Genomic DNA, 15,307 nt, shown 5'->3' on the forward strand with positions numbered 1-15,307 from the left:
TTGGAAAATTAAATACATCTACATTTTTAATCAACCTAAACCAATTACTCAGATTACACAACAAAAATACATTATTATTTAACCACATTTATTAGCTGTGCCCCAAATTACACACAAGCTTTAATTACATTCTCCCCTTCAATTTCAGTTCTCAACAGCCACAGGTGCAATGGCCAGTGATTTTAAGATTATTATGTTATTTTATTTGTCTTAAGTCAGTTTTACAGAATGTTTTTCAACGTTCACTCAAAATCAAAGTCAATAATCTGGTTCAAAATGAAGGTTCAAATAAATCAATAATTGTTAAAAGTTCAATTAAGTAAAAAAATAAACATGAAATAAAATCAAAACATTTACCCACCATCAAAAGCAAAGAGACTGTAATTAATTAAGCATTAAGGCCCGAGGGGGTTTGGTATACGGCCAATATACCACGGCTAAGGGCTGTTCTTATGCACGATACAACAGGGAGTGTCTGGATACAGCCCTTAGCCGTGGTATATTGGCCATGTACCACACACCCTCAAGGTGTCTTATTGCTATTATAAACTGGTTACCAACGTAATTAGAAGAGTTAAAAGTAATGTTTTCATACCCGTGATTTACTGTATGACAGAATACGGCTTTCAGCCAATCAGCATTCAGGGCTTGAATCACCCAGTTTATAAGAATCAATATATCACACAAATAATGGAAGGATACACATCTATAAAATCACCATCAAATAAATTCAAAAAACAGCTTCAAAGCAATAATCTAAAAAATGTAAGGCTGTGGTTTTAAAGTACCAATGCAGCCGTTTTTTATATCAATATCAAATCATTTCTAGGTAACAATTAAGCAACTTACTATAATAGCCTTCCATTCAAATGGGCAAAAATAGCTTTTAAGCAAAAAACTATTTCTCAAGCAAGAATTTTGCTAGGACTGTCTGGGAGTGGTCTGAGTAGAGATGGGAAAACTGAAAACGAACTTATTGACAGAGAGGTTTGGAATTCTCTTTGTTATTGGTCTATTAACAAAATTTTCCGCATGGTGATGTCACCATGGAAAGCCGAAACTCCCACAAATGCAAACCTGCTGATTAGAAGGTCCTGTGTAGATTGTTTTTTCAACCACCAACTATCAGGAAATAACAGTGATACAATTTTTTCATACTTTAACAGTGTTAGTTTTATGAGCTGTTGTATAATATGATACAAAAATTAGGAACAACTGAAATTTGACTGCACTGGGCCTTTAAGGCTGCAGAAAAAGGTAAACACATCTAAGACAGCTGAATGTCTGGGTATGGATACTTACTGCAACAATGAAACACAAAGACAATATACAATAGTCACAAAACACAACCAGAGAGATATGTGAAAAAGTACATTTAATAGTATAAGGACAATGAATCAGATACGGCTCACTGCAGTACCTCCCAAGGCTCAGTCCAGACTCCAAGTCCCTGGAAGTCAAACAGAGAGAAACTGTTACCATTATGTATGTGTGTGTGTGTGTGTGTGTGTGTGATTGGCAGCCAGGTTGTTGTTGGTAGAGGCATAATACGCACAGCTGATTGGACCGATGGTGACGCGATTAAGGGGATCGGAACTGGAGATGGAACGGGATCTCCTTCGTCTGGAACACAACTGTGGAAAGAAACAAAATTGTTTTAGAAGGGTAAGAGAGTACTGTACCAGAGAGACTAGATGGAGAGAGAAAGAGAGTGAGAGGGAGAAAGAGAGAGAGAGAGGGAAAGTGGAAGACAGACATAGTCCATGGCCAGTATTCACAAAGGATCTGAGGAGTGCTGATCAAGGATCAGGTTACACCTCTAATTCACCACAATCTAAAAAGCCAAACTGATCCGAAATCAGCGCTCCTACTCTGAGACGCTTTGTGAATGTGGGCCCAGGACTCACTGGAGTGCAGGAGGAGCTCCTCTGGTCACACAGGCTGAGTCTGCAGTGCAGGAAGACGTCCTGGTAGTCCCTCTGGAACACAAACAGCAGCGCAGAGAAGCGAGCCTCGAGTGATGAGCCACTCTCCTCCACCCTCACCTGGGTACGATCACTAGGACATCTGGGGAACAGAGAGGGAGGACCAGGGTTTAACTTGTACACTGCTACAAAAATACACAAACAAAAAAATGGGACCTGATGCCTCTCTGCTTTGCATTCATATCAGCATAATTTTTTTATTGGATGTAAGGCCCATGGGGTGTACTTGTACATTAAGTTGCCTCATGCTACAGAAACAGGAAGTAAGCTCCTGTCCCATGGGCCGTTCTGGCTCGGACAAGTCCACTTACAAAAATACACAGACATATAGCCAAGAACAAACACAACACTTACAGGCCGTCATTGTAAATAGTAATTTATTCTTAACTGACTTTCTGAATTGACTTGCCTGGTTCAGTCTATAAACTATAAAGAAGCATAAATACTTGTTCTGAATGATGAAATATCTCATAGGGTCATCAGGGTTGGGGGAGTGAGAGGCGTAGCAGTTGTCCAGGACAACCACAAATCGCTCCGTCTCCGTCTCGTTGACGGACACACCCACATGCAGAGCAGAGCCCAGTGGCAGAGTGACTCTCTGACCCGCTGGGTAAGGCTCTGTGTAGTTGGAGTTGTGGTACAGAGACATGGAGGCTGATGCCTTGGAGCCAATACCTGAAACTCCACCTTCCACCCTGGTGCCAAGAGAACAAGCCAAGACAAATGTATTTTATTTCACCAGGTAGGCTAGTTGAGAACAAGTTCTCATTTACAACTGCGACCTGGCCAAGATAAAGCAAAGCAAAGCAACACAAACAACACAGAGTTACACATGGAATAAACAAACATGCAGTCAATTTATGACAAAGTTACAAAGCTGTAGCTTGTTATGTGCATATTTGTCTGCATTTAATAACAACAACTGTCAAGACTGGATGTATAAAATGCCATGAAAAAAACTTTATACTGTAATATTTCCAGATATCTGACTGACTATTGTTAGAATCCTGAACTAATCAGGGTGTAACACAGATGGGGTGGGACTACAATGTTGTGGTGTGTTGTGTTATGTGGTGTGATGTGTTGTGGTGTGTTGTGTTGTGTTGTGTTGTGTTGTGTTGTGGTGTGGTGTGGTGTGGTGTGGTGTGGTGTGTTGTGTTGTGTTGTGTTGTGTTGTGTTGTGGTGTGGTGTGGTGTGGTGTGGTGTGGTGTGGTGTGGTGTGTTGTGTTGTGTTGTGTTGTGTTGTGTTGTGTTGTGTTGTGTTGTGTTGTGTTGTGTTGTGTTGTGGTGTGGTGTGTTGTGTTGTGTTGTGTTATGTGGTGTGATGTGTTATGTGGTGTGATGTGTTATGTGGTGTGATGTGTTGTGATGTGTTATGTGTTGTGTTGTGGTGTGTTGTGTGTTGTGTTGTGGTGTGGTGTGTTGTGTTGTGTTGTGGTGTGTTGTGTTATGGTGTGTTGTGTTATGTGGTGTGATGTGTTGTGTTGTGGTGTGGCGTTTGTATTGTTTCTGTAATGTGACGTCTCCACTCACGGCAGGTAGGGTACGACGGCCACATCTAGGCTGCTCTCTGTGTCTAGCGGATAGGCACAGGAGAAAGGTATGCTCACGGGTCGGGTGAAGGAGACATTGTGCACCTGGTAGATGAATAAACTGTTGGAGTAGATGGCATGGCTGCTGTTGGTCTGGAGAATAGAAGAAGAGAGGATGACAGTTGGGATGACATGAACAAAATTACCTCTTGACATAATATAGTAAAGGCCGCTGTCATGTCTCCCTGAAGTGTGGAAGCTATTATTCACATGAAGCTATTATTCACATGGCACATTATTCATGTGTTTAAGTTATTATTCACATGACACATTATTCATGTCCAGAGCCAGGAGTTATTATTCACATTACACAATATTCATGTGTTTAAGTTATTATTCACATGACACAATATTCATGTGTTTAAGTTATTATTCACATGGCACATTATTCATGTGTTTAAGTTATTATTCACATGACACATTATTCATGTCCAGAGCCTGGAGTTATTATTCACATGACACATTTTTTATTTATTCTTTTTATTTTATTTCACCTTTATTTAACCAGGTAGGCTAGTTGAGAACAAGTTCTCATTTGCAACTGCGACCTGGCCAAGATAAAGCATAGCAGTGTGAACAGACAACACAGAGTTACACGTGGAGTAAACAATAAACAAGTCAATAACATGGTAGAAAAAAAAGAGAATCTATATACAATGTGTGCAAAAGGCATGAGGTAGGCAATAAATCGAATAATTACAATTTAGCAGATTAACACTGGAGTGATAAATCATCAGATGATCATGTGCAAGAAGAGATACTGGTGTGCAAAAGAGCAGAAAAGTAAATAAATAAAAGCAGTATGGGGGGTGAGGTAGGTAAATTGGGTGGGTAGTTTACAGATGGACTATGTACAGCTGCAGCGATCGGTTAGCTGCTCGGATAGCAGATTTTTAAAGTTGTTGAGGGAGATAAAAGTCTCCAACTTCAGAGATTTTTGCAATTCGTTCCAGTCGCAGGCAGCAGAGAACTGGAAGGAAAGGCGTCCAAATGAGGTTTTGGCTTTAGGGATGATCAGTGAGATACACCTGCTGGAGCGCGTGTTGCGGGTGGGTGTAGCCATCGTGACCAGTGAACTGAGATAAGGCGGCACTTTACCTAGCATAGCCTTGTAGATGACCTGGAGCCAGTGGGTCTGACGACGAACATGTAGCGAGGGCCAGCCGACTAGGGCATACAGGTCGCAGTGGTGGGTCGTATAAGGTGCTTTAGTAACAAAACGAATGGCACTGTGATAAACTGCATCCAGTTTGCTGAGTATAGTATTGGAAGCTATTTTGTAGATGACATCGCCGAAGTCGAGGATCGGTAGGATAGTCAGTTTTACTAGGGTAAGTTTGGCGGCGTGAGTGAAGGAGGCTTTGTTGCGGAATAGAAAGCCGATTCTTGATTTGATTTTGGATTGGAGATGTTTGATATGAGTCTGGAAGGAGAGTTTGCAGTCTAGCCAGACACCTAGGTACTTATAGATGTCCACATATTCTAGGTCGGAACCGTCCAGGGTGGTGATGCTAGTCGGGCGTGCGGGTGCAGGCAGCGAACGGTTGAAAAGCATGCATTTGGTTTTACTAGCGTTTAAGAGCAGTTGGAGGCCACGGAAGGAGTGTTGTATGGCATTGAAGCTCGTTTGGAGGTTAGATAGCACAGTGTCCAAGGAAGGGCCGGAAGTATATAGAATGGTGTCGTCTGCGTAGAGGTGGATCAGGGAATCGCCCGCAGCAAGAGCAACATCATTGATGTATACAGAGAAAAGAGTCGGCCCGAGAATTGAACCCTGTGGTACCCCCATAGAGACTGCCAGAGGACCGGACAACATGCCCTCCGATTTGACACACTGAACTCTGTCTGCAAAGTAGTTGGTGAACCAGGCAAGGCAGTCATTAGAAAAACCGAGGCTACTGAGTCTGCCGATAAGAATATGGTGATTGACAGAGTCGAAAGCCTTGGCCAGGTCGATGAAGACGGCTGCACAGTAATGTCTTTTATCGATGGCGGTTATGATATCGTTTAGTACCTTGAGCGTGGCTGAGGTGCACCCATGACCGGCTCGGAAACCGGATTGCACAGCGGAGAAGGTACGGTGGGATTCGAGATGGTCAGTGATCTGTTTGTTGACTTGGCTTTCGAAGACCTTAGATAGGCAGGGCAGGATGGATATAGGTCTGTAACAGTTTGGGTCCAGGGTGTCTCCCCCTTTGAAGAGGGGGATGACCGCGGCAGCTTTCCAATCCTTGGGGATCTCAGATGATACGAAGGAGAGGTTGAACAGGCTGGTGATAGGGGGTGCGACAATGGCGGCGGACAGTTTCAGAAATAGGGGGTCCAGATTGTCAAGCCCAGCTGATTTGTATGGGTCCAGGTTTTCCAGCTCTTTCAGAACATCTGCTATCTGGATTTGGGTAAAGGAGAAGCTGGGGAGGCTTGGGCGAGTAGCAGCGGGGGGGGCGGGGCTGTTGGCCAAGGTTGGAGTCGCCAGGAGGAAGGCATGGCCAGCCATTGAGAAATGCTTGTTGAAGTCTTCGATTATCACGGATTTATCGGTGGTGACCGTGTTACCTAGCCTCAGTGCAGTGGGCAGCTGGGAGGAGGTGCTCTTGTTCTCCATGGACTTTACAGTATCCCAGAACTTTTTGGAGTTAGAGCTACAGGATGCAAATTTCTGCTTGAAAAAGCTGGCCTTTGCTTTCCTGACTGACTGCGTGTATTGGTTCCTGACTTCCCTGAACAGTTGCATATCGCGGGGGCTCTTCGATGCTATTGCAGTTCGCCACAGGATGTTTTTGTGCTGGTCGAGGGCAGTCAGGTCTGGAGTGAACCAAGGGCTATATCTGTTCTTGGTTCTGCATTTTTTGAACGGAGCATGCTTGTCTAATATGGTGAGGAAGTAACATTTAAAGAATGACCAGGCATCCTCAACTGACGGGATGAGGTCAATATCCTTCCAGGGTACCCGGGCCAGGTCGATTAGAAAGGCCTGCTCGCAGAAGTGTTTTAGGGAGCGTTTGACAGTGATGAGGGGTGGTCGTTTGACCGCGGACCCGTGGCGGATACAGGCAATGAGGCAGTGATCGCTGAGATCTTGATTGAAGACAGCAGAGGTGTATTTGGAGGGCAGGTTGGTCAGGATAATGTCTATTAGGGTGCCCATGTTTACGGATTTAGGGTTGTACCTGGTGGGTTCCTTGATGATTTGTGTGAGATTGAGGGCATCAAGCTTGGATTGTAGGACTGCCGGGGTGTTAAGCATTATTCATGTCCAGAGCCAGGAGTTATTATTCACATGACACATTATTCATGTCCAGAGCCAGGAGTTATTATTCACATGGCACATTATTCATGTGTAGAAGTTATTATTCACATGACACATTGTTCATGTGTAATGTGTCTCAGCCTCCAGTATTTATGCTGCAGTAGTTTATGTGTCGGGGGGCTAGGGTCAGTTTGTTATATCTGGAGTACTTCTCCTGTCTTATCCGGTGTCCTGTGTGAATTTAAGTATGCTCTCTCTAATTCTCTCTTTCTTTCTCTCTCTCTTGGAGGACCTGAGCCCTAGGACCATGCCTCAGGACTACCTGGCATGATGACTCCTTGCCGTCCCCAGTCCACCTGGCCGTGCTGCTGCTCCAGTTTCAACTGTTCTGCCTGCGGCTATGGAACCCTGACCTGTTCACCGGACGTGCTACCTGTCCCAGACCTGCTGTTTTCAACTCTCTAGAGAGAGCAGGAGTGGTAGAGATACTCTTAATGATCGGCTATGAAAAGCCAACTGACATTTACTCCTGAGGTGCTGACTTGCTGCACCCTCGACAACTACTGTGATTATTATTATTTGACCATGCTGGTCATTTATAAACATTTGAACATTTACATTTACATTTAAGTCATTTAGCAGACGCTCTTATCCAGAGCGACTTACAAATTGGTGCATTCACCTTATGATATCCAGTGGAACAACCACTTTACAATAGTGCATCTAACTCTTTTAAGGGGGGGGGGGGGGGGGTTAGAAGGATTACTTTATCCTATCCTAGGTATTCCTAACATCTTGGCCATGTTCTGTTATAATCTCCACCCGGCACAGCCAGAAGAGGACTGGCCACCCCTCATAGCCTGGTTCCTCTCTAGGTTTCTTCCTAGGTTTTGGCCTTTCTAGGGAGTTTTTCCTAGCCACCGTGCTTCTACATCTGCATTGCTTGCTGTTTGGGGTTTTAGGCTGGGTTTCTGTACAGCACTTTGAGATATCAGCTGATGTAAGAAGGGCTATATAAATACATTTGATTTGATTTGATTCATGTGCAGAGCCTGGAGTTGTTATTCACATTACACATTGTTCATGTGTAGAGCCAGGAGTTTGTCCAGACCACAATGCCAGTTTCAGAGAGGCAGGCAGCAAGGTTTAGACACACTCCCACAGTTGCAAACAAAATGCTAGACTAGAAGCATGGGGAAATAATGTCTAGACGCTTTTTTCCAGTGGAGATTAAGTTTATGAATTGCCTAGCCGGGCTGTGGGACAGTGGATGCGCATTGATAATTCAAATGGAACTGTTAACAGGATTTCCCCCCCAGGATTATCAGGAATAACTAACAGCTATCAACCATTCAGCATCCCGGATCAGAATTGACCGTTTTCTAAATATTATTGAACAACTGACAGATACAGTATGAGCTGCCCTTCAGTTGAAGTGAATTGACCGTAAGAAGAGAGAATATTGAAAAGATTGAGAAGTCAGTGTTGTCACTCCTCACCGTCAGTGTGTTTCCACAGCGTCCCTCCCTGCGCTCCACCTGGTACCACACTGTGCCGTTAGCTTCCTGGTGGGAGGAGCAGCCGAGGTCGGCCAGGTGAGCAGAGAACGCGTTCAGACCTGCAGTCTCCAGAGCAGACCGGCTGAGACCCACCTCTAGGAGGCGCCGACCACACACCAGCTCTGGGCCTAAGTTGGAAGGACGCTCTGAGTCTGAGAAAAAAAAATGGGAGGAGGGTAAGAAAGTGGGGATGAGAGAGAGGAGAAAAAAGGTATTCATACAGGGCCCAGAGTCTAAAAATAGGACACCAGAATGGTGATCTAACTATATCCATAAAGCCTTCACTGAAGATGTTGATTGAATTATAAAAATGATGAATAAGGATCATTAAAGAATGATACTCCTACCCGAACAGACGACACCAGCGTCTTCACCATGATTGCAGTTGTGTCTCCCAAACCCATTGTGACTGCACCTTGTGAGATTAGATTCGCTGCCTGTACATCCAACATTATCCATCCATATTGTCCCGTTCCCCTGTCCAAATTGGGCTTGGTGTGGTGCAGACAGAGCTCTCCCACAGCCCAGCTGTCTACAAACCACCTGTGCGTCACTCAAGTCCCACGAGTCATCACACACTGTCCCCCAGCTACCACTGTGGTAGACCTCCACTCTCCCAGAGCAGGAGTTAGGACCGTTGATCAATCTGATCGGGGCATCTGACAAAGAAATCAAAATCAAAACAAATGACTTATTGTAACAGCTAGACGTCACAGCTAGCACGGGCCTGCAGTGTTCAATTCATTACCAAGTGCAGCTCGCCATCTGCTGCTCTGGCCTCTATTTTATCCATCACTGTGCGTGAATACCAAACTGTGAGTGCAGTACTTGTTTCTCAATGTTTTACTGACAAAGTTGTCAATAGTTAAATCATATTGTCGTAGTTATTATAGCATTTATATATCTCGTTTTCATGCTAGCTCTGTGACAATGTAGGCTACATTTTTGCCTATCATTGTCAGCTGGGTAGTCTTATAGCTAGCTACCTGTATTTTCCTTTCAGTCATCGTATTATTGTCACAGATGAGCAATATCTTGTTTTGTTATTGCTAAATTAATATGTGCCTTATCCTAGTATTGATGCCATTGTATTTGTGTTTATTATTTCCAGACCACATGCTGTATGGATTAAAGGATAGTTCATTGGATAATCATAGCTGGGTGATAATGGCATAGGAATGTGAACCTGTGTTGATCGAAAATCAACATTAAAGAACTCTAAACGGAGGAACTGTCTCCCACCGTCTCTCTAATAGGAAGGAGTACAATCTCCATATTTCTGCCTACTCAAACCAGTGTAATATTCTCAGAGACTTCAGCCCCTTTCAACACTTATCCAAGTTACAATTGAATTGTAAGTGCATTTTACACAACAATGAGACAGCACACTTTCTTAACACTCACCTTGCCACGCTGTCACTGGTGTAACTGTTGTGGTGTTACCAGCCAGTGTGGTTGATTGGTTGGTTGTTCCTGCTGTTTCTGTTGTGGTGTTCCAGTAGAAAGGTGGTGATGTTGACAGAGCTAAAGACAGGAGTTCAGTACACATGTACTTTATATGGTTCTGAATTGTTCAGTTTGTCCCGGTCACGTCATTTGATCAGGAAAACCTCTGTGCCCTAATCTATGGTTGCAATGCATTAACAAGAACACCATTAATCTGACAATACCACTTATAATACCAATTAAGCTGCATCAGACAAGGTTTTAACCTTCAGAGGTAGTGGGATACAGGAAGGTGAGGCACGAGAGCACTTACACACAGTGAAAGAGACAGATTTAGAGCAGAACACAACAGCACACAACAGAACACGAGCACACACGTCCTAAACATACACAAGATACCTACACATCCCAGGGAAACCCCTACTACATAATTGGACAGAAAACAAACACACACACACCGACAGACTAAACACTAGACACATTGTTTTGATTTAGTAGACGCACACATCCTAAAAAAACAGGGATACACACACACCGTACCTAGTATAACGAGGGAGGTGATGCCCTGTTCATTGCCGCTGGGGTAGGTGGCGTATTCACAGATGTATCTCCCTTCATCAGTCATCTTGATGTCAGAGATCTGGATTGAAGGGTTGCTGAGGGAGGGCGTGGGGAAGCTAACTCGTCCCTTCAGGGGTGACGCGGGGTACATTACCCCAAAATTGGGGTGGTACACGGCTATGTTGAGCATCTCGCCCTTCCTGGACTCAAAAATCCAGGACACCTGTATAGTATTTATTAATAACACACAGCAAGGGGGAATGGAGGGGGAATGGGGGGGGGGGGGAAACAAGTAAACATCCATATACAGTACCAGTCAAATGTTTGGACACACCTACTCATTCAATGGTTTTTCTTTATTTTTACAAATTTATACATTGTAGAATAATAGTGAAGACATCAAAACTATGAAATAACGCACATGGAATCATTATATGTGTTATTGTTTTTACCATCGAGGACCACTTTGGTGGTCCTCTATACTTTCAAGTGATATCCTCTGGGTCCACATTGTACATTTTGTTGTATATGTCTGTTACCCCAAATAAATTCAATTCAATGTAGTAACCAAAAAAGTGTTCAACAAACAAAGATTCTTCAAAGTAGCCACCCTTGATGACAGCCTTGCACACTCTTGGCATTCTCTCAACCAGCTTCATGAGGTAGTCACTTGGAATGCATTTCAATTAACAGGTGTGTCTTGTTAAAAGCTAATTCGTGGAATTTCTTTCCTTGTGTTGTAACAAGGTAGGGTTGGTATACAGAAGATAGCCCTATTTAGTAAAAGACCAAGTCCATATTATGGCAAGAACAGCTCAAATAAGCAAAGAGAAACGACAGTCCATCATTACTTTAAGACATGAAGGTCAATCAATACGGAAAATTTCAAGAACTTTGAAAGTGCCGTCGCAAAAAAACATCAAGCGCTATGATGAATCTGGCTCTCATGACCGCTACAGGAAAGGAAGACGCAGTTACCTATTTAATTTTAATTTAATTTAACCTTTATTTAACTAGGCAAGTCAGTTAAGAATAAATTCTTATTTACAATGACGGCCTACACCGGCCAAACCCAGACGACGTTGGGCATTGTCCCAATCACGGCCGGATGTGATACAGCCTGGAATTGAACCAGGGACTGTAGTGATGCCTCTTGCACTGAGATGCAGTGCCTTAGACCGCTGCGCCACTCGGTGAGCCCAATAGAGTTACCAGCCTCAGAAATTGCAGCCCAAATAAATGCTTCACAGAGTTGAAGTAACAGACACATCAACATCAACTGTTCAGAGGAGACTGTGTGAATCAGGCCTTCATGGTCAAATTGCTGCAAAGAAACCACTACTAAAGGACAAGAAGAGGACAAGAAGAAGAGATGTGTGTGGGCCAAGAAACACGAGCAATAGACATTAGACCGGTGGAAATCTGCCCTTTGGTCTGATGAGTCTAAATGTAAGATTTTTGGTTCCAACCGCTGTGTCTCTGTGAGACACAGAGTAGGTGACCGGATAATCTTCACATGTGTGGTTCCCACCGTGAAGCATGGAGGCGGTGGTGTGATGGTGTGGGGGAGCTTTGCTAGTGACAGTGTCTGTGATTTATTTAGAATTCAAGGCAAATTTAACCAGTATGGCTACCACAGCATTCTGCAGCGATACGCCATCCCATCTGGTTTGCCTTGAAGGACAATGACCTAACACACCTCCAGGCTGTGTAAGGGCTATTTGACCAAGAAGGAGAGTGATGGAGTGCTGCATCAGATGACCTGGCCTCATCCGACCTCAACCCAATTGAGATGGTTTGGGATGAGTTGGACCACAGAGTGAAGGAAAAGGAGTTCCCATATATGCTTGAAAGAGTTCCCATATATGCTGGGAACTCCTTCAAAACTGTTGGAAAAGCATTCCAGGTGAAGCTGGTTGAGAGAATGCCAAGAGTGTGCAAAGCTGTCATCAAGGCAAAGGATGGCTACTTTGAAGAATCTAAAATCTAAAATATATTTTGGTTTGTTTGACACTTTTTTGGTTACTACATGATTCTATGTGTACTATTTTGATGTCTTCACTATTATTCTACAATGTAGAAAATAGTAAAAATAAAGAAAAACCCTGGAATGAGTAGGGGTGTCCAAACTTTTGACTGGAACTCTATGTATGACTACTCTTACTTTCTGTATTTTCTTGAACATGTACTGCTACCTGAACTATTATAGGTAAAACATTTACTACTACCTGAACTATTATAGGTAAAACATTTACTACTACCTGAACTATTATAGGTAAATAATTTACTACTACCTGAACTATTATACAGTCTATTATACTGTAGGTAAAACATTTTTGAATCAAATACTATCTGACTTCATCCATGTTGGAATTTGGATGATCAAGGACAAAGTATATTTTTCTCAGCATATTGTAACAATATATATATATATTAGTCCACACAACTTCCTGTGTGACTGACCTGTGTGAGCTGTATGACCTGCGTTCCTATGAAGGCACACCGCAGGTTAACCGTCTGGCCAGGATATGATATCACTTCTGGTTCCACCTCCACCCACTGTGACCTAGCCCCTGGGAGGAAGAAGAATAGAAGAGGAAATGATCCCACCTTTCACCACAGCTTCCTGTTGTTTCCCAGACAACGGGAACCATAACTTTAAGGAGACGAGGAGAGAAAGTTCTTGAGACTTTTGGTGCCAGGCCTCAGCTCCTGATGACAAATGACAGTACTCCCTGTTGTTTTGCTTAACTAGCTAACATTATGTGGCTATTTTCTGAACTGCAGAAACAGAATAATAGATGATCTATGTAAGAAATTTTCTGACCCAGGGACACCTGCCCAGGCAAACCGGCGACCCAGGGACATCTGTCCAGGCAAACCGGCGACCCAGGGACACCTGCCCAGGCAAACCGGCGACCCAGGGACACCTGCCCAGGCAAACCGGCGACCCAGGGACACCTGCCCAGGCAAACCGGCGACCCAGGGACACCTGCTCAGGCAAACCGGCGACCCAGGGACACCTGCCCAGGCAAACCGACGACCCAGGGACACCTGCCCAGGCAAACCGACGACCCAGGGACACCTGCCCAGGCAAACCGGCGACCCAGGGACACCTGCCCAGGCAAACCGGCGACCCAGGGACACCTGCCCAGGCAAACCGGCGACCCAGGGACACCTGCCCAGTGAAACCGGCGACCCAGGGACACCTGCCCAGTGAAACCGGCGACCCAAGGACCCCCATTATTTGTCAGAAGAATAAACTGGCCCGTGAGGCACAATGACCCACACTGCAATACTACTGGCACATGTTTTGCTTTACACTCAGATTGCTATTCTATGAGAAGCATTTGTCAAAACACAACACACAATTCTTTACCTTAGGAACAACATTCACAACTAAAATATCTTGTGTGCAAATGGAAAGCAACACTCTTCAACAAGCTAAGCTCAATTACCAATTGATCACTTTCCCTTTTCACATGTGCAAACACTAACATGTGCAAACACTAACATGTGTAAACACTAACATGTGCAAACACTAACATGTGCAAACACTAACATGTGTAAACACTAACATGTGTAAACACTAACATGTGTAAACACTAACATGTGTAAACACTAACATGTGTAAACACTAACATGTGCAAACACTAACATGTGTAAACACTAACATGTGTAAACACTAACATGTGTAAACACTAACATGTGCAAACACTAACATGTGTAAACACTAACATGTGTAAACACTAACATGTGTAAACACTAACATGTGTAAACACTAACATGTGCAAACACTAACATGTGTAAACACTAACATGTGTAAACACTAACATGTGTAAACACTAACATGTGCAAACACTAACATGTGTAAACACTAACATGTGTAAACACTAACATGTGTAAACACTAACATGTGTAAACACTAACATGTGTAAACACTAACATGTGTAAACACTAACATGTGTAAACACTAACATGTGCAAACACTAACATGTGCAAACACTAACATGTGTAAACACTAACATGTGTAAACACTAACATGTGTAAACAAACATGTGTAAACACTAACATGTGTAAACACTAACATGTGTAAACACTAACATGTGTAAACACTAACATGTGTAAACACTAACATGTGTAAACACTAACATGTGTAAACACTAATTGCGTAAATGTTCACTTTGCAATCAGACTTTTGGTCTGGATAAAAAGGCTACAGGCGATGACTCCTGTGTTTGGAGAATAATGGAAGCAAACTTAGCAGAGAAATGTAGAGGTGGAGGTGGAGGAAGACCAAGAACAAGGAGAGTAATCTCTGATCAAATTTTGGCGACTGCGGTGGACCATGTGGTCAACCGTGGTTTGACTTTGAGAGAGTCTGGGCAGAGAGTGCAGCCCAATCTGAGCGGCTTCACCGTAGCATCCATCCTCCAGACGTTCCACAATGAGAAGAGGTTTGTACTGCAGACATTGGACCTCTACTACTTTTACTACTTGACAGTAGAACAACATAAAGCACAGTAAAGACGGTAGATTGCAATACATACTGGAAGGGGAAACAATGTACATGTTTCATGTATGAAATTTGGAGCTATACTATTTTTTACTAATTATCCCACCTTACACCACAGCTTCCTGTTGTTTCCCAGACAACAGGAACGACAACGTTAAGGAGACGAGGAGAGAAAGCTTCTTGAGACTTTTGGGACCAGGCCTCAGCTCCTGGTGGAGCTATACTATTTTGTAACATGTTTATGTTGTATACTGTATAACTGTAGTGTTTACTGTACTGTATGCTATTTTGTTTTTGTAGAACTGAAAGACGACCACCATGTGGTGGTAGAACACGTCTATTTACAGACTAACAGGAGGCTACCATTATGCAAATGGTTGTTGAAAATAATGCCACA

The 15,307-nt window shown here is 43.4% G+C and overlaps 1 protein-coding gene across 2 annotated transcripts in view; it reads right to left on the reverse strand.

The window, feature by feature from the left end:
* LOC139576879 (scavenger receptor cysteine-rich domain-containing group B protein-like) overlaps positions 1 to 15,307 on the reverse strand; it is a 32,410-nt gene continuing 17,103 nt past the window's right edge. For both annotated transcript variants that reach the window (XM_071403481.1, XM_071403568.1), the window contains 10 exons: positions 12,858 to 12,967; positions 10,374 to 10,617; positions 9,792 to 9,911; positions 8,735 to 9,046; positions 8,328 to 8,539; positions 3,520 to 3,671; positions 2,432 to 2,680; positions 1,908 to 2,067; positions 1,556 to 1,634; positions 1 to 1,450 (listed from right to left, as the gene is read on the reverse strand). In XM_071403481.1, coding sequence (XP_071259582.1) covers positions 1,431 to 1,450; positions 1,556 to 1,634; positions 1,908 to 2,067; positions 2,432 to 2,680; positions 3,520 to 3,671; positions 8,328 to 8,539; positions 8,735 to 9,046; positions 9,792 to 9,911; positions 10,374 to 10,617; positions 12,858 to 12,967 — 1,658 coding nt within the window. In that variant the 3' untranslated portion in view covers positions 1 to 1,430. The remainder of the gene's footprint in view (positions 1,451 to 1,555; positions 1,635 to 1,907; positions 2,068 to 2,431; positions 2,681 to 3,519; positions 3,672 to 8,327; positions 8,540 to 8,734; positions 9,047 to 9,791; positions 9,912 to 10,373; positions 10,618 to 12,857; positions 12,968 to 15,307) is intronic.

The sequence above is a fragment of the Salvelinus alpinus genome, chromosome 1, assembly GCF_045679555.1.
Source record: "Salvelinus alpinus chromosome 1, SLU_Salpinus.1, whole genome shotgun sequence".
In the NCBI taxonomy this organism is placed as follows: domain Eukaryota; kingdom Metazoa; phylum Chordata; class Actinopteri; order Salmoniformes; family Salmonidae; genus Salvelinus; species Salvelinus alpinus.